Raw genomic sequence first — 19068 nt, forward strand, 5'->3', positions numbered from 1 at the left:
GCTAATATAATTAGTACTAAGAGGGGAGGGCACAAGATCCCTTTGGGCACTCAGCACAGTTAGATCTGGATGCCTGCCAGGGCCACAATTAGTGGGTTTGATGAATTGCTGCCACGTCACTGGCATCATACTTCACTTGCATCATACTTCACTGTCATCATACTTCACTGGCAGCATACTTCACTGGCATCATACTTCACTTGCATCATACTTCACGTGCATCATACTTCACTGGCATCGTACTTCACTGGCATCATACTTCACTGGCATCGTACCTCACTGGCATCGTACTTCACTGGCATCATACTTCACTGGCATCATACTTCACTGGCATCATACTTCACTGGCATCATACTTCACTGGCATCATACTTTCACTGGCATCGTACTTCACTGGCATCATACTTCACGGTCTCTCTGGGAAAAAGGTGCAGCTACAGTGATTCAGTTAGAGAGGGGCGAATCAACAGTTAGAGACGCTGACTCTGGGCTGGTTGTATGGGAGGTCAGCTGGGCTGGGAGAGAGACTCACTGTACAGCTGCTGCTGTCTTCAGGATGGCTTCTCTCTCATCTTACTCCCACTGATATCTTGCTGATAACTGTGGTGCAAGTATCATGATATACAGTTGAATGCACTTTAGTTGAATTCACGTGTTGTGACTCTGTATAAGAGCATCTGATAAATGTTCATGTGTATTTGGTTGTGTTGCAGTTGGCCATGATGATCCTGCCACAGGACGAGAACTTCCTCCTGGTGTTCCGCAGGGAAGCACCTCTGGATAACAGTGTAGACTTTATGAAGGTGAGAAGCCCCTCTGGACAACAGTGTAGACTTTATGAAGGTGAGAAGCCCCTCTGGACAACAGTGTAGACTTTATGAAGGTGAGAAGCCCCTCTAGACAACAGTGTAGACTTTATGAAGGTGAGAAGCCCCTCTGGACAACAGTGTAGACTTTATGAAGGTGAGAAGCCCCTCTGGACAACAGTGTAGACTTTATGAAGGTGAGAAGCCCCTCTGGACAACAGTGTAGACTTTATGAAGGTGAGAAGCCCCTCTAGACAACAGTGTAGACTTTATGAAGGTGAGAAGCCCCTCTGGACAACAGTGTAGACTTTATGAAGGTGAGAAGCCCCTCTGGACAACAGTGTAGACTTTATGAAGGTGAGAAGCCCCTCTAGACAACAGTGTAGACTTTATGAAGGTGAGAAGCCCCTCTGGACAACAGTGTAGACTTTATGAAGGTGAGAAGCCCCTCTGGACAACAGTGTAGACTTTATGAAGGTGAGAAGCCGCTCTGGACAACAGTGTAGACTTTATGAAGATGAGAAGCCCCTCTGGACAATAGTGTAGACTTTATGAAGGTGAGAAGCCCCTCTGGACAACAGTGTAGACTTTATGAAGGTGAGAAGCCCCTCTGGACAATAGTGTAGACTTTATGAAGATGAGAAGCCCCTCTGGACAATAGTGTAGACTTTATGAAGGTGAGAAGCCCCTCTGGACAATAGTGTAGACTTTATGAAGGTGAGAAGCCCCTCTGGACAACAGTGTAGACTTTATGAAGGTGAGAAGCCCCTCTGGACAATAGTGTAGACTTTATGAAGATGAGAAGCCCCTCTGGACAACAGTGTAGACTTTATGAAGATGAGAAGCCCCTCTGGACAATAGTGTAGACTTTATGAAGGTGAGAAGCCCCTCTGGACAACAGTGTAGACTTTATGAAGGTGAGAAGCCCCTCTGGACAATAGTGTAGACTTTATGAAGGTGAGAAGCCCCTCTGGACAACAGTGTAGACTTTATGAAGATGAGAAGCCCCTCTGGACAATAGTGTAGACTTTATGAAGGTGAGAAGCCCCTCTGGACAACAGTGTAGACTTTATGAAGGTGAGAAGCCGCTCTGGACAACAGTGTAGACTTTATGAAGGTGAGAAACCCCTCTGGACAACAGTGTAGACTTTATGAAGGTGAGAAGCCGCTCTGGACAACAGTGTAGACTTTATGAAGATGAGAAGCCCCTCTGGACAATAGTGTAGACTTTATGAAGGTGAGAAGCCCCTCTGGACAACAGTGTAGACTTTATGAAGGTGAGAAGCCCCTCTGGACAATAGTGTAGACTTTATGAAGATGAGAAGCCCCTCTGGACAATAGTGTAGACTTTATGAAGATGAGAAGCCCCTCTGGACAATAGTGTAGACTTTATGAAGGTGAGAAGCCCCTCTGGACAACAGTGTAGACTTTATGAAGGTGAGAAGCCCCTCTGGACAATAGTGTAGACTTTATGAAGATGAGAAGCCCCTCTGGACAACAGTGTAGACTTTATGAAGATGAGAAGCCCCTCTGGACAATAGTGTAGACTTTATGAAGGTGAGAAGCCCCTCTGGACAACAGTGTAGACTTTATGAAGGTGAGAAGCCCCTCTGGACAACAGTGTAGACTTTATGAAGGTGAGAAGCCCCTCTGGACAACAGTGTAGACTTTATGAAGGTGAGAAGCCCCTCTGGACAACAGTGTAGACTTTATGAAGGTGAGAAGCCCCTCTGGACAACAGTGTAGACTTTATGAAGGTGAGAGAAGCCCCTCTGAAGAACAGTGTAGACTTTATGAAGGTGAGAAGCCCCTCTGGACAACAGTGTAGACTTTATGAAGGTGAGAGAAGCCCCTCTGGACAACAGTGTAGACTTTATGAAGGTGAGAAGCACCTCTGGACAACAGTGTAGACTTTATGAAGGTGAGAAGCCCCTCTGGACAACAGTGTAGACTTTATGAAGGTGAGAAGCCCCTCTGGACAACAGTGTGGACTTTATGAAGGTGAGAAGCCCCTCTGGACAACAGTGTAGACTTTATGAAGGTGAGAAGCCCCTCTGGACAACAGTGTAGACTTTATGAAGGTGAGAAGCCCCTCTGGACAACAGTGTGGACTTTATGAAGGTGAGAAGCCCCTCTGGACAACAGTGTAGACTTTATGAAGGTGAGAAGCCCCTCTGGAAAACAGTGTAGACTTTATGAAGGTGAGAGAAGCCCCTCTGGACAACAGTGTAGACTTTATGAAGGTGAGAAGCCCCTCTGGACAACAGTGTAGACTTTATGAAGGTGAGAAGCCCCTCTGGATAACAGTGTAGACTTTATGAAGGTGAGAAGCCCCTCTGGACAACAGTGTAGACTTTATGAAGCTGGAGTGGTCTGTGCGGTGATCTGTTGGAATGGTCTGTTTGGTGATCTGTTGGAATGGTCTGTGTGGTGATCTGTTGGAATGGTCTGTGTTGTGATCCGTTGGAATGGTCTGTGTGGTGATCTGTTGGAATGGTCTGTGTGGTGATCTGTTGGAATGGTCTGCACGGTGATCTGTTGGAATGGTCTGTGCGGTGATCTGTTGGAATGGTCTGTGTGGTGATCTGTTGGAATGGTCTGTTTGGTGATCTGTTGAAATGGTCTGTGTGGTGATCTGTTGGAATGGTCTGTGTGGTGATCTGTTGGAATGGTCTGCACGGTGATCTGTTGGAATGGTCTGTGCGGTGATCTGTTGGAATGGTCTGTGTGGTGATCTGTTGGAATGGTCTGTTTGGTGATCTGTTGAAATGGTCTGTGTGGTGATCTGCTGGAATGGTCTGTGTGGTGATCTGTTGGAATGGTCTGTTTGGTGATCTGTTGGAATGGTCTGTGCGGTGATCTGTTGGAATGATCTGTTGGAATGGTCTGTGTGGTGATCTGTTGGAATGGTCTGTTTGGTGATCTGTTGGAATGGTCTGTGCGGCGATCTGTTGGAATGGTCTGTGCGGTGATCTGTTGGAATGGTCTGTGTGGTGATCTGTTGGAATGATCTGTGTGGTGATCTGTTGGAATGGTCTGTGTGGTGATCTGTTGGAATGGTCTGTGCGGTTATCTGTTGGAATGGTCTGTGTGGTGATCTGTTGGAATGGTCTGTGCGGTGATCTGTTGGAATGGTCTGTGCGGTGATCTGTTGGAATGGTCTGTTTGGTGATCTGTTGGAATGGTCTGTGTGGTGATCTGTTGGAATGGTCTGTGCGGTGATCTGTTGGAATGGTCTGTGTGGTGATCTGTTGGAATGGTCTGTGTGGTGATCTGTTGGAATGGTCTGTGTGGTGATCTGTTGGAATGGTCTGTGCGGTGATCTGTTGGAATGGTCTGTGTGGTGATCTGTTGGAATGGTCTGTGTGGTGATCTGTTGGAATGGTCTGTGTGGTGATCTGTTGGAATGGTCTGTGCGGTGATCTGTTGGAATGGTCTGTGTGGTGATCTGTTGGAATGGTCTGTGTGGTGATCTGTTGGAATGGTCTGTGCAGTGATCAGTTGGAATGGTCTGTGCAGTGATCAGTTGGAATGGTCTGTGCGGTGATCTATTGGAAGTGTCTGTGTGGTGATCCGAGTACCTGCCAGATCTGTAGAACCAGATATGTGAGATGTAATTTGTAATTTATGGAAAGAATGTTCGCAGTTCCTTTTTCCATGTGACCTCCATTTGTTGTGTGTGGCTATCACAGTAACTCTGAGGAAGACAAAGAACTCAGCCTCACCTCACCTGGACAAGCACCCTAATGCTTACTAAGGGTCATTGGTGGCAGCTGGTATTTGTATTCACAGCAACTGATTGTCCTTCTTGTCTCTGTAGATCTGGAGAAAGTATGATGCTGACAGCAGTGGATTCATATCAGCTGTGGAGCTGAAGGTAATGTTGTTTAACTCCACTCCTACACACTGAAGGTATTGTTGTTTAACTCCACTCCTACACACAGAAGGTAATGTTGTTTAACTCCACTCCTACACACAGAAGGTAATGTTGTTTAACTCCACTCCTACACAAAGAAGGTAATGTTGTTTAACTCCACTCCTACACACAGAAGGTATTGTTGTTTAACTCCACTCCTACACACAGAAAGTAATGTGGTTTAACTCCACTCCTACACACAAAAGGTAATGTGGTTTAACTCCACTCCTACACACAGAAGGTAATGTTGTTTAACTCCACTCCTACACACAGAAGGTAATGTTGTTTAACTCCACTCCTACACACAGAAGGTAATGTGGTTTAACTCCACTCCTACACACAGAAGGTAATGTTGTTTAACTCCACTCCTACACACAGAAGGTAATGTGGTTTAACTCCACTCCTACACACAGAAGGCAATGTTGTTTAACTCCACTCCTACAAAGAGAAGGTAATGTGGTTTAACTTCACTCCTACACACAGAAGGCAATGTTGTTTAACTCCACTCCTACACACAGAAGGTAATGTTGTTTTACTCCACTCCTACACACAGAAGGTAATGTTGTTTAACTCCACTCCTACACACAGAAGGTAATGTTGTTTAACTCCACTCCTACACACAGAAGGTAATGTTGTTTAACTCCACTCCTACACACAGAAGGTAATGTGGTTTAACTCCACTCCTACACACAGAAGGTAATGTTGTTTAACTCCACTCCTACACACAGAAGGTAATGTTGTTTAACTCCACTCCTACACACAGAAGGTAATGTTGTTTAACTCCACTCCTACACACAGAAGGTAATGTGGTTTAACTCCACTCCTACACACAGAAGGTAATGTTGTTTAACTCCACTCCTACACACAGAAGGTAATGTGGTTTAACTCCACTCCTACACACAGAAGGCAATGTTGTTTAACTCCACTCCTACACAGAGAAGGTAATGTGGTTTAACTTCACTCCTACACACAGAAGGCAATGTTGTTTAACTCCACTCCTACACACAGAAGGTAATGTGGTTTAACTTCACTCCTACACACAGAAGGTAATGTTGTTTTACTCCACTCCTACACACAGAAGGTAATGTTGTTTAACTCCACTCCTACACACAGAAGGTAATGTTGTCGAACTCCACTCCTACACACAGAAGGTAATGTGGTTTAACTCCACTCCTACACACAGAAGGTAATGTTGTTTAACTCCACTCCTACACAGAGAAGGTAATGTGGTTTAACTCCACTCCTACACACAGAAGGTAATGTGGTTTAACTCCACTCCTACACACAGAAGGTAATGTGGTTTAACTTCACTCCTACACACAGAAGGTAATGTTGTCAAACTCCACTCCTACACACAGAAGGTAATGTGGTTTAACTCCACTCCTACACACAGAAGGTAATGTTGTCGAACTCCACTCCTACACACAGAATGTAATGTTGTTTAACTCCACTCCTACACACAGAAGGTAATGTTGTTTAACTCCACTCCTACACACAGAAGGTAATGTGGTTTAACTCCACTCCTACACACAGAAGGTAATGTGGTTTAACTTCACTCCTACACACAGAAGGTAATGTTGTTTAACTCCACTCCTACACACAGAAGGTAATGTTGTTTAACTCCACTCCTACACACAGAAGGTAATGTTGTTTAACTCCACTCCTACACACAGAAGGTAATGTCTTTATATTTATCAAACCATGTTAAATCTGATTTCAGTGAATCAGGAAATAAACCATGTTAGATCTGATTTCAGGGATTCAGGAAATAAACCAATAAGCCATGCACTTTTAATTTCCTCTCTCCTTCTTTGTAAACAGGGTTTCCTGAAGGACTTGTTCCAGCAGCACGGGAAGGCTGTGTCCTCCAGCAAACTGGACGAGTACACAGACGCAATGGTAAAACAGCAGTCTCCTAGCCCTTTCCTGTAGTAAAATGACCAAGGTGGCCTCATTGGTGGAATGTTATTCATATTTTTCATCATTTCATAATTAATAAATACAATTTCAAAACAAATGCTGAAAATGTGTTCTTCTTGGTTCCTGGAGGTACTAAAGATATCATCTTTGTTTCTGGAGGAACATAGGGCCTGTACTAAAGATATTCTCTTGGTTCCTGGAGGAACATAGGGCCTGTACTAAAGATATCCTCTTGGTTCCTGGAGGAACATACGGCCTGTACTAAAGATATCCTCTTGGTTCCTGGAGGAACATAGGGCCTGTACTAAAGTTATCCTCTTGGTTCCTGGAGGAACATACGGCCTGTACTAAAGATATCCTCTTGGTTCCTGGAGGAACATACGGCCTGTACTAAAGATATCCTCTTGGTTTCTGGAGGAACATAGGGCCTGTACTAAAGATATCCTCTTGGTTCCTGGAGGAACATACGGCCTGTACTAAAGATATCCTCTTGGTTCCTGGAGGAACATAGGGCCTGTACTAAAGATATCCTCTTGGTTCCTGGAGGAACATAGGACCTGTACTAAAGATATCCTCTTGGTTCCTGGAGGAACATAGGGCCTGTTCTAAAGTTATCCTCTTAGTTCCTGGAGGAACATAGGACCTGTACTAAAGATATCCTCTTGGTTCCTGGAGGAACATAGGGCCTGTTCTAAAGTTATCCTCTTAGTTCCTGGAGGAACATACGGCCTGTACTAAAGATATCCTCTTGGTTCCTGGAGGAACATACGGCCTGTACTAAAGATATCCTCTTGGTTCCTGGAGGAACATACGGCCTGTACTAAAGATATCCTCTTGGTTCCTGGAGGAACATACGGCCTGTACTAAAGATATCCTCTTGGTTCCTGGAGGAACATAGGGCCTGTACTAAAGATATCCTCTTGGTTCCTGGAGGAACATAGGACCTGTACTAAAGATATCCTCTTGGTTCCTGGAGGAACATACGGCCTGTACTAAAGATATCCTCTTGGTTCCTGGAGGTACTAAAGATATCCTCTTGGTTCCTGGAGGAACATAGGGCCTGTACTAAAGATATCCTCTTGGTTCCTGGAGGTACTAAAGATATCCTCTTGGTTCCTGGAGGAACATAGGGCCTGTACTAAAGATATCCTCTTGGTTCCTGGAGGAACATACGGCCTGTACTAAAGATATCCTCTTGGTTCCTGGAGGTACTAAATATATCCTCTTGGTTCCTGGAGGAACATAGGGCCTGTACTAAAGATATCCTCTTGGTTCCTGGAGGAACATAGGGCCTGTATTAAAGATATCCTCTTGGTTCCTGGAGGAACATAGGACCTGTACTCTTGGTTCCTGGAGGAACATAGGGCCTGTACTAAAGATATCCTCTTGGTTCCTGGAGGAACATACGGCCTGTACTAAAGATATCCTCTTGGTTCCTGGAGGAACATAGGGCCTGTACTAAAGATATCCTCTTGGTTCCTGGAGGTACTAAAGATATCCTCTTGGTTCCTGGAGGAACATAGGGCCTATACTAAAGATATCCTCTTGGTTCCTGGAGGTACTAAAGATATCCTCTTGGTTCCTGGAGGAACATACGGCCTGTACTAAAGATATCCTCTTGGTTCCTGGAGGAACATAGGGCCTGTACTAAAGATATCCTCTTGGTTCCTGGAGGTACTAACGATATCCTCTTGGTTCCTGGAGGAACATAGGGCCTGTACTAAAGATATCCTCTTGGTTCCTGGAGGAACATACGGCCTGTACTAAAGATATCCTCTTGGTTCCTGGAGGTACTAACGATATCCTCTTGGTTCCTGGAGGTACTAAAGATATCCTCTTGGTTCCTGGAGGAACATAGGACCTGTACTCTTGGTTCCTGGAGGAACATAGGGCCTGTACTAAAGATATCCTCTTGGTTCCTGGAGGAACATAGGGCCTGTACTAAAGATATCCTCTTGGTTCCTGGAGGAACATACGGCCTGTACTAAAGATATCCTCTTGGTTCCTGGAGGTACTAAATATATCCTCTTGGTTCCTGGAGGAACATAGGGCCTGTACTAAAGATATCCTCTTGGTTCCTGGAGGAACATAGGGCCTGTATTAAAGATATCCTCTTGGTTCCTGGAGGAACATAGGACCTGTACTCTTGGTTCCTGGAGGAACATAGGGCCTGTACTAAAGATATCCTCTTGGTTCCTGGAGGAACATACGGCCTGTACTAAAGATATCCTCTTGGTTCCTGGAGGAACATAGGGCCTGTACTAAAGATATCCTCTTGGTTCCTGGAGGTACTAAAGATATCCTCTTGGTTCCTGGAGGAACATAGGGCCTATACTAAAGATATCCTCTTGGTTCCTGGAGGTACTAAAGATATCCTCTTGGTTCCTGGAGGAACATACGGCCTGTACTAAAGATATCCTCTTGGTTCCTGGAGGAACATAGGGCCTGTACTAAAGATATCCTCTTGGTTCCTGGAGGTACTAACGATATCCTCTTGGTTCCTGGAGGAACATAGGGCCTGTACTAAAGATATCCTCTTGGTTCCTGGAGGAACATACGGCCTGTACTAAAGATATCCTCTTGGTTCCTGGAGGTACTAACGATATCCTCTTGGTTCCTGGAGGTACTAAAGATATCCTCTTGGTTCCTGGAGGAACATAGGACCTGTACTAAAGTTATCCTCTTAGTTCCTGTTGCTAGTCTTGGGATGCTTCCATTCCCTTTTGGCCATGACACACAGTCTTTATAGTCTTTTACCCACTGATTTACAATCTCTCTCTCCAGTGTGTGTAAAAGAAGATAACTCAAGCACAACGTCTAATCAACCTAATGCAGTCATCAGTCTCTAGAACCATTAATGCGGGGTAAATGAACCTTATTCATGGCTCTTTCAGAGTGCCTTTCATGTCACTGAACGCCCCGCTGTGTATAAACGGTACAGGATCTTCAGGATGTTTAATAGGTCTTTTTATTTGACCTTTATTTAACTCGGCAAGTCAGTTAAGAACATATTCTTATTTACAATGACTGCCTAGGAACAGTGGGTTAACTGCCTTGTTCAGGGGCGAGAACGACAGATTTTTACCTTGTCAGATCGGCGATTCGATCCACCAACCTTTCGGTTACTGGCCCAACTCTCTCACCACTAGGCTACCTGCCGCCCCGAAGTGGCTTGTTCCCAGACTCCTGTCAAAGGGTCATCGCATTATACTGGCACCTGTCACTGACTTGTTTTTCCAATCTTATCCATACCCTGAGGCTTGTTCCCTTCTCTGAAAACGTTCTAACTTCTACGCTAACTTTAAATGGACTTCACTGACTCAGATTCCCAGTGAGGAGAAAATGGCTTCATCCTGCAGCCAGGTGTGGTCTCTGTCTCTCCAGTTCATCAGACAGGGTAATGCGTTCCCAATGGCATCCTATTCCTTATGGGCCCTGGTCAAAAGTAGTACACTATATAGGGAATAGGGAGTCATTTGGGACCGTGACAGGGCTGTGTTGTGGCAGCCAGCAGCAGATGACTCTTCATTTGGGACCGTGACAGGGCTGTGTTGTGGCAGCCAGCAGCAGATGACTCTTCATTTGGGACCGTGACAGGGCTGTGTTGTGGCAGCCAGCAGCAGATCACTCTGTCACTCAGCTGTATTAATCATCTCATCTAACAGACTGAGATATTAGATTACCAGTGTCTGGCGGGACACTGTCACACCTCTCATACCGATTCACTCTGTCTGTCTCTCACCCTGCCCTGTCTGTCTCTCACCCTGCCCTGTCTGTCTCTTACACTGGCCTGGTCTGGCATCACAGTGTCTGTCTCTCACCCTGGCCTGGTCTGGCATCACAGTGTCTGTCTCTCACCCTGCCCTGTCTGTCTCTCACCCTGCCCTGTCTGTCTCTTACCCTGGCATAGTCTGGCATCACAGTGTCTGTCTCTCACCCAGCCCTGTCTGTCTCTCACCCTGCCCTGTCTGTCTCTTACCCTGTCCTGGTCTGGCATCACAGTGACTGTCTCTCACCCTGCCCTGTCTGTCTCTTACCCTGGTCTGGTCTGGCATCACAGTGTCTGTCTCTAACCTTGCCCTGTCTGTCTCTCACCCTGCCCTGTCTGTCTCTTACCCTGGTCTGGTCTGGCATCACAGTGTCTGTCTCTAACCTTGCCCTGTCTGTCTCTCACCCTGCCCTGTCTGTCTCTTACCCTGGCCTGGTCTGGCATCACAGTGACTGTCTGTCACCCTGCCCTGTCTGTCTCTTACCCTGGCCTGGTCTGGCATCACAGTGTCTGTCTCTCACCCTGGCCTGGTCTGGCATCACCCCATTCTGTCTCTCACCCTTGCCTGGCATCACCCCGTTCTGTCTCTCACCCTGGCCTGGTCTGACATCACCCCGTTCTGTCTCTCACCCTGGCCTGGTCTGGCATCACCCCGTTCTGTCTCTCACCCTGGCCTGGCATCACCCCGTTCTGTCTCTCACCCTGGCCTGGTCTGACATCACCCTGTTCTGTCTCTCACCCTGGCCTGGTCTGGCATCACCCTGTTTTGCCTCTCACCCTGGCCTGGCATCACCCCGTTCTGTCTCTCACCCTGGCCTGGTCTGGCATCACCCCGTTCTGTCTCTCAGTGTGGTTAAGGTTAGGGTTAGGCATTAGGCTTAGCAGTGTGGTTAGGGTTAGGGTTAGGCATTAGGCTTAGCAGTGTGGTTAAGGTTAGGGTTAGGCATTAGGCTTAGCAGTGTGGTTAGGGTTAGGGTTAGGCATTAGGCTTAGCAGTGTGGTTAAGGTTAGGGTTAGGCGTTAGGCTTAGCAGTGTGGTTAAGGTTAGGGTTAGGCATTAGGCTTAGCAGTGTGGTTAAGGTTAGGGTTAGGCGTTAGGCTTAGCAGTGTGGTTAAGGTTAGGGTTGGGTTTAATCACGTTGTGGCTTTGCCAGCTAGTGACCACTCTGCAGAGCTGCCTCCAGAACAACATTCATAATGAAAAACGCGAACCTGCGTCAACAGGTGTTCATTTGTGCTTGATTCTAAACCATTGACAAACATGTTTAGTTGGCTTTTTTAAGCAGGAAAACCAGTAATTGCCAAATATATGTAATATCTCCGTTGGTCTGTCTTGAACCAAAATTACACATGTTTTATTATGCATCAATTCCTTTTTTCTAACAGATGAACATTTTTGACAAAAATAAGGATGGTCGCTTGGATCTGAACGATTTGGCCAGGTACTTCTAATTGACTCTATTACAATTCTGAATACTGAACCGTTTGGTCAGGTACTTCTAATTGACTCTATTACAATTCTGAATAATGAACCGTTTGGCCAGGTACTTCTAATTGACTCTATTGCAATTCTGAATACTGAACCGTTTGGCCAGGTACTTCTAATTGACTCTATTACAATTCTGAATACTGAACCGTTTGGCCAGGTACTTCTAATTGACTCTATTACAATTCTGAATACTGAACCGTTTGGCCAGGTACTTCTAATTGACTCTATTACAATTCTGAATACTGAACCGTTTGGCCAGGTACTTCTAATTGACTCTATTACAATTCTGAATATTGAACCGTTTGGCCAGGTACTTCTAATTGACTCTATTACAATTCTGAATATTGAACCGTTTGGCCAGGTACTTCTGATTGACTCTATTACAATTCTGAATACTGAACCGTTTGGCCAGGTACTTCTGATTGACTCTATTACAATTCTGAATACTGAACCGTTTGGCCAGGTACTTCTAATTGACTCTATTACAGTTCTGAACACTGAACCGTTTGGCTAGGTACTTCTAATTGACTCTATTACAATTCTGAATACTGAACCGTTTGGTCAGGTACTTCTAATTGACTCTATTACAGTTCTGAATACTGAACCGTTTGGCCAGGTACTTCTGATTGACTCTATTACAATTCTGAATACTGAACCGTTTGGCCAGGTACTTCTGATTGACTCTATTACAATTCTGAATACTGAACCGTTTGGCCAGGTACTTCTAATTGACTCTATTACAGTTCTGAATAATGAACCGTTTGGCCAGGTACTTCTAATTGACTCTATTACAGTTCTGAACACTGAACCGTTTGGCCAGGTACTTCTAATTGACTCTATTACAATTCTGAATACTGAACCGTTTGGCCAGGTACTTCTAATTGACTCTATTACAGTTCTGAACACTGAACCGTTTGGCTAGGTACTTCTGATTGACTCTATTACAATTCTGAATACTGAACCGTTTGGCCAGGTACTTCTAATTGACTCTATTACAGTTCTGAATAATGAACCGTTTGGCCAGGTACTTCTAATTGACTCTATTACAATTCTGAATACTGAACCGTTTGGCCAGGTACTTCTGATTGACTCTATTACAATTCTGAATACTGAACCGTTTGGCCAGGTACTTCTAATTGACTCTATTACAGTTCTGAACACTGAACCGTTTGGCTAGGTACTTCTAATTGACTCTATTACAATTCTGAATACTGAACCGTTTGGTCAGGTACTTCTAATTGACTCTATTACAGTTCTGAATACTGAACCGTTTGGCCAGGTACTTCTGATTGACTCTATTACAATTCTGAATACTGAACCGTTTGGCCAGGTACTTCTGATTGACTCTATTACAATTCTGAATACTGAACCGTTTGGCCAGGTACTTCTAATTGACTCTATTACAGTTCTGAATAATGAACCGTTTGGCCAGGTACTTCTAATTGACTCTATTACAGTTCTGAACACTGAACCGTTTGGCCAGGTACTTCTAATTGACTCTATTACAATTCTGAATACTGAACCGTTTGGTCAGGTACTTCTAATTGACTCTATTACAGTTCTGAATACTGAACCGTTTGGCCAGGTACTTCTAATTGACTCTATTACAATTCTGAATACTGAACCGTTTGGCTAGGTACTTCTAATTGACTCTATTACAGTTCTGAATACTGAACCGTTTGGCCAGGTACTTCTGATTGACTCTATTACAATTCTGAATACTGAACCGTTTGGCCAGGTACTTCTAATTGACTCTATTACAATTCTGAATACTGAACCGTTTGGCCAGGTACTTCTAATTGACTCTATTACAGTTCTGAATACTGAACCGTTTGGCCAGGTACTTCTAATTGACTCTATTACAGTTCTGAATACTGTACCGTTTGGCCAGGTACTTCTAATTGACTCTATTACACTTCTGAATACTGAACCGTTTGGTCAGGTACTTCTAATTGACTCTATTACAATTCTGAATACTGAACCGTTTGGTCAGGTACTTCTAATTGACTCTATTACAATTCTGAATACTGAACCGTTTGGCCAGGTACTTCTAATTGACTCTATTACAGTTCTGAACACTGAACCGTTTGGCCAGGTACTTCTAATTGACTCTATTACAATTCTGAATACTGAACCGTTTGGCCAGGTACTTCTAATTGACTCTATTACAGTTCTGAATACTGAACCGTTTGGCCAGGTACTTCTAATTGACTCTATTACAGTTCTGAATACTGAACCGTTTGGCCAGGTACTTCTGATTGACTCTATTACAGTTCTGAATACTGAACCGTTTGGCCAGGTACTTCTAATTGACTCTATACTGTAGTATCAATACCTTTTCTGACTATGCTGTTTTGCTTGATCAAATTGTTGTTTATTTCACGTTTTCCTCTAGGATCCTGGCTCTAGAAGAGAATTTCATGCTACAGTTCCAAATGGATGTGAGTTCAGTTGATGTGTTTCTCCTAATGCTCATTACATTACTCTGCTAAATCATCTTAGGAAAATGGACAGATGACACTAACCATAATTGACTCTGTTTACAGGCCTCAAGTCAAGAAGACAGAAAGAGAGACTTTGACAAAATATTCAACCACTATGATGTTGTGAGTACAGACAGAGTACCCTTGGGGCTGGGATGTTGGATTTGATTTGCAGGGCAACTGCTTCCTCTATATGGTCTGTAAATTAAATACGAGTTGCAAAATAAGGATGTTTGGTTCAGAGAAGAGAGATTCAGAGAATTCAGAGAAGAGAGATTAGAATGTTGGCATGATGCTCTTTTAATGAGTTCTATGTTCTCTCTTCTCCATTGGTCAGAGTAACACCGGAGCTTTTAATGAGTTCTATGTTCTCTCTTCTCCATTGGTCAGAGTAACACCGGAGCTTTTAATGAGTTCTATGTTCTCTCTTCTCCATTGGTCAGAGTAACACCGGAGCTTTTAATGAGTTCTATGTTCTCTCTTCTCCATTGGTCAGAGTAACACCGGAGCTTTGGAAGGACCAGAGGTGGATGGCTTTGTAAAAGACATGATGGAACTGGTCAGGGTGAGTTGTGGGGAAGAATATCAGACAATATCTTTATGAATGTGCCACAAACATGATCCTATTATAGGCCCAAAGGACATCTACTGTGTCCAGTGTACTCTGTCCTGGCTGGCCTTAAGGACATCTATTGTGTCCAGTGTTCTCTGTCCTGGCTGGCCCAAAGGACATCTACTGTGTCCAGTGTACTCTGTCCTGGCTGGCCTTAAGGACATCTATTGTGTCCAGTGTTCTCTGTCCTGGCTGGCCCAAAGGACATTTATTGTGTCCAGTGTCCTCTGTCCTGGCTGTCCCTAAGGACATCTATTGTGTCCAGTGTTCTCTGTCCTGGCTGGCCCTAAGGACATCTATTGTGTCCAGTGTCCTCTGTCCTGGCTGGCCCTAAGGACATCTATTGTGTCCAGTGTCCTCTGTCCTGGCTGGCCCTAAGGACATCTATTGTGTCCAGTGTCCTCTGTCCTGGCTGGCCCTAAGGACATCTATTGTGTCCAGTGTCCTCTGTCCTGGCTGGCCCTAAGGACATCTATTGTGTCCAGTGTCCTCTGTCCTGGCTGGCCCTAAGGACATCTATTGTGTCCAGTGTTCTCTGTCCTGGCTGGCCCAAAGGACATCTACTGTGTCCAGTGTTCTCTGTCCTGGCTGTCCCTAAGGACATCTATTGTGTTCTCTGTCCTGGCTGGCCCTAAGGACATCTACTGTGTCCAGTGTTCTCTGTCCTGGCTGGCCTAAAGGACATATATTGTGTCCAGTGTTCTCTGTCCAGGCTGGCCATAAGGACATCGATTGTGTCCAGTGTTCTCTGTCCAGGCTGGCCATAAGGACATCGATTGTGTCCAGTGTTCTCTGTCCAGGCTGGCCATAAGGACATAGATTGTGCCCAGTGTACTCTGTATCATCCATCAACAACAGATGAAATGCTCCTTGACCTCTTGACCTCATTGAACTTACAGAATACATTAACTTTAGCCCACACATTCAATAGATCTTTATTGTCCCGGAAGAGTAATTTTTGTGCAATATAAAATACATCTTACAAACACAGCTTCACTACTAATGTGTTTTACCTGTTGATCTTCCATCCAGCCCAGCATCACTGGTCCAGAGCTGGACAAACTGAGGGCTGTGCTGCTGGGACACTGTGACGTCAACAAAGATGGAAAGATCCAGAGGAATGAGCTGGCGCTGTGCCTGGGAATGAAGCCCAAAAAGGCCTAGTCTTCCCCGTACAGAGAAGCCCTCTACTACTGACCCTTCCCTTCACTCTGAGACATCCAGAACACCCAGAACTTTATGTCCAATCTTCAAAAACAAAGATGACAAAGACAACAGCTGCCAGTGTTTTAGCATGTTGTGGAACAAGCACTGTTCTGAATGATATCAATTGTGTTTTCTTGTGATAGATTCAAATTAATACAGAATAATACAGGTAGCCTACTGGTAAATTAATACAGAATAATACAGGTAGTCTACTGGTAAATTAATACAGAATAATACAGGTAGTCTACTGGTAAATTAATACAGAATAATACAGGTAGCCTACTGGTAAATTAATACAGAATAATACAGGTAGTCTACTGGTAAATTAATACAGAATAATACAGGTAGTCTACTGGTAAATTAATACAGAATAATACAGGTAGTCTACTGGTAAATTAATACAGAATAATACAGGTAGTCTACTGGTAAATTAATACAGAATAATACAGGTAGCCTACTGGTAAATTAATACAGAATAATACAGGTAGCCTACTGGTAAATTAATACAGAATAATACAGGTAGTCTACTGGTAAATTAAAGTGTATCTATCTGAGAAAGCAGGAGAATGCTCAATGTTCCAGACTGTGTTGTGAATGATGCTTTGTTTTGTTGGCCTGGCCATAGCTGGCGATTGGGCAATTTGCATGTAAGTGCAGTACTGTATTGTACATTAGGTGAGTTGCTGTTTTTAATATTATATGATGATGTTTAACAATGATAATTAAATCAAGAATAGTGGCACTTGGTGTTGTGTACTATGTTCCAGATACATTTAACATTAGTGCGTACAATATTGCCTGTGTATACAGTACCACTGGGCAGTGGGTAGCCTAGTGGTTAAGAGCATTGGGCCAGTAGCCAACATTTTACACTTCTGTTAATTATATAGCGTCACTAAATATGCAGATTATATTTCCTTAACCCAGGGATCATCAACTAGGTTCAGCCACGGGACGATTTCTTCTTGATCGGATGGTCTGGGGCCCGGAACATAATTACAGATCAATTTGTAGACTGAAAATTGACCGCAAGAAGCCCAAACAGACATAATATGTGACTTAAACATTATAATTTCAAACATTGTTTATATTTGTATACGATCACATGTTTCTCTCTATTATACTTGGGAACAGATTTTCTTAAATTAAATTAACTAGGAGCTGATTTTTTTGGGGGGCCAGAAAACTTTGGAGGCCAAATAAAACCACCAACGGGCTACTATCGGCCCGCTGTCCGCCAGTTGGCCAACCCTGACTCAACCCATCTACATAGGCTGGAGATATAGAACTAACAGTCATTCATGACCTTAGAACAGAATCCAGAGATGTCCTCAGAGCCACTGTGCTCTGGTCAAAAGTAGGGCACTATTTAAGGAATAGGGTGTCATTTGGAACACATACTGTAGGTGTAACAGCTGCCGGAGTGCTGACAGGTTCCCTACATGCTACAGTGATGGTTTGTATGGTCTGTGCTGTTTGCTGGGAGAGAGAGAGGGAAGTATATTACAGTAATGGTTTGTATGGTCTGTGCTGTTTGCTGGGAGAGAGGGGGAAGTATATTACAGTAATGGTTTGTATGGTCTGTGCTGTTTGCTGGGAGAGAGAGGGAAGTATATTACAGTAATGGTTTGTATGGTCTGTGCTGTTTGCTGGGAGAGAGAGGGAAGTATATTACAGTAATGGTTTGTATGGTCTGTGCTGTTTGCTGGGAGAGAGAGGGAAGTATATTACAGTAATGGTTTGTATGGTCTGTGCTGTTTGCTGGGAGAGAGAGGGAAGTATATTACAGTAATGGTTTGTATGGTCTGTGCTGTTTGCTGGGGGGGAGAGAGGGAAGTATATTACAGTAATGGTTTGTATGGTCTGTGCTGTTTGCTGGGAGAGAGAGGGGGAAGTATATTACAGCAATGGTTTGTATGGTCTGTGCTGTTTGCTGGGAGAGAGAGGGAAGTATATTACAGTAATGGTTTGTATGATCTGTGCTGTTTGCTGGGGGGGAGAGGGGGAAGTATACTACAGTAATGGTTTGTATGGTCTGTGCTGTTTGCTGGGGGGGAGAGAGGGAAGTATATTACAGTAATGGTTTGTATGGTCTGTGCTGTTTGCTGGGGGGGAGAGGGGGAAGTATACTACAGTAATGGTTTGTATGGTCTGTGCTGTTTGCTGGGGGGGAGAGAGGGAAGTATATTACAGTAATGGTTTGTATGGTCTGTGCTGTTTGCTGGGGGGGAGAGGGGGAAGTATACTACAGTAATGGTTTGTATGGTCTGTGCTGTTTGCTGGGGGGGAGAGGGGGAAGTATACTACAGTAATGGTTTGTATGGTCTGTGCTGTTTGCTGGGGGGGAGAGAGGGAAGTATATTACAGTAATGGTGTGTATGGTCTGTGCTGTTTGCTGGGAGAGAGAGAGGGAAGTATATTACAGTAATGGTTTGTATGGTCTGTGCTGTTTGCTGGGAGAGAGAGAGGGAAGTATATTACAGTAATGGTGTGTATGGTCTGTGCTGTTTGCTGGGAGAGAGAGGGGGAAGTATATTACAGTAATGGTGTGTATGGTCTGTGCTGTTTGCTGGGAGAGAGAGAGGGAAGTATATTACAGTAATGGTGTGTATGGTCTGTGCTGTTTGCTGGGAGAGAGAGGGGGAAGTATATTACAGTAATGGTGTGTATGGTCTGTGCTGTTTGCTGGGAGAGAGAGGGAAGTATATTACAGTAATGGTTTGTATGGTCTGTGCTGTTTGCTAGGGGAGAGAGAGGGGGAAGTATATTACAGTAATGGTGTGTATGGTCTGTGCTGTTTGCTGGGAGAGAGGGGGAAGTATATTACAGTAATGGTGTGTATGGTCTGTGCTGTTTGCTGGGAGAGA

The 19068-nt window shown here is 44.3% G+C and overlaps 1 protein-coding gene across 1 annotated transcript in view; it reads left to right on the plus strand.

Annotated features, from left to right (window-relative positions):
- LOC129856855 (secretagogin-like) overlaps positions 1–16943 on the plus strand; it is a gene marked incomplete at its 5' end in the record, with an annotated part of 19283 nt that extends 2340 nt beyond the window's left edge. Inside the window, 8 exon segments of the mRNA XM_055924573.1 lie at positions 713–802; positions 4626–4682; positions 6543–6620; positions 11797–11852; positions 14295–14340; positions 14446–14505; positions 14879–14947; positions 16028–16943. Of these exon segments, the coding sequence (XP_055780548.1) occupies positions 713–802; positions 4626–4682; positions 6543–6620; positions 11797–11852; positions 14295–14340; positions 14446–14505; positions 14879–14947; positions 16028–16159 (588 nt within the window).
- Between the last annotated feature and the right edge of the window lie 2125 nt (positions 16944–19068).

This window comes from Salvelinus fontinalis, chromosome 6 (assembly GCF_029448725.1).
Source record: "Salvelinus fontinalis isolate EN_2023a chromosome 6, ASM2944872v1, whole genome shotgun sequence".
Lineage (NCBI taxonomy): Eukaryota > Metazoa > Chordata > Actinopteri > Salmoniformes > Salmonidae > Salvelinus > Salvelinus fontinalis.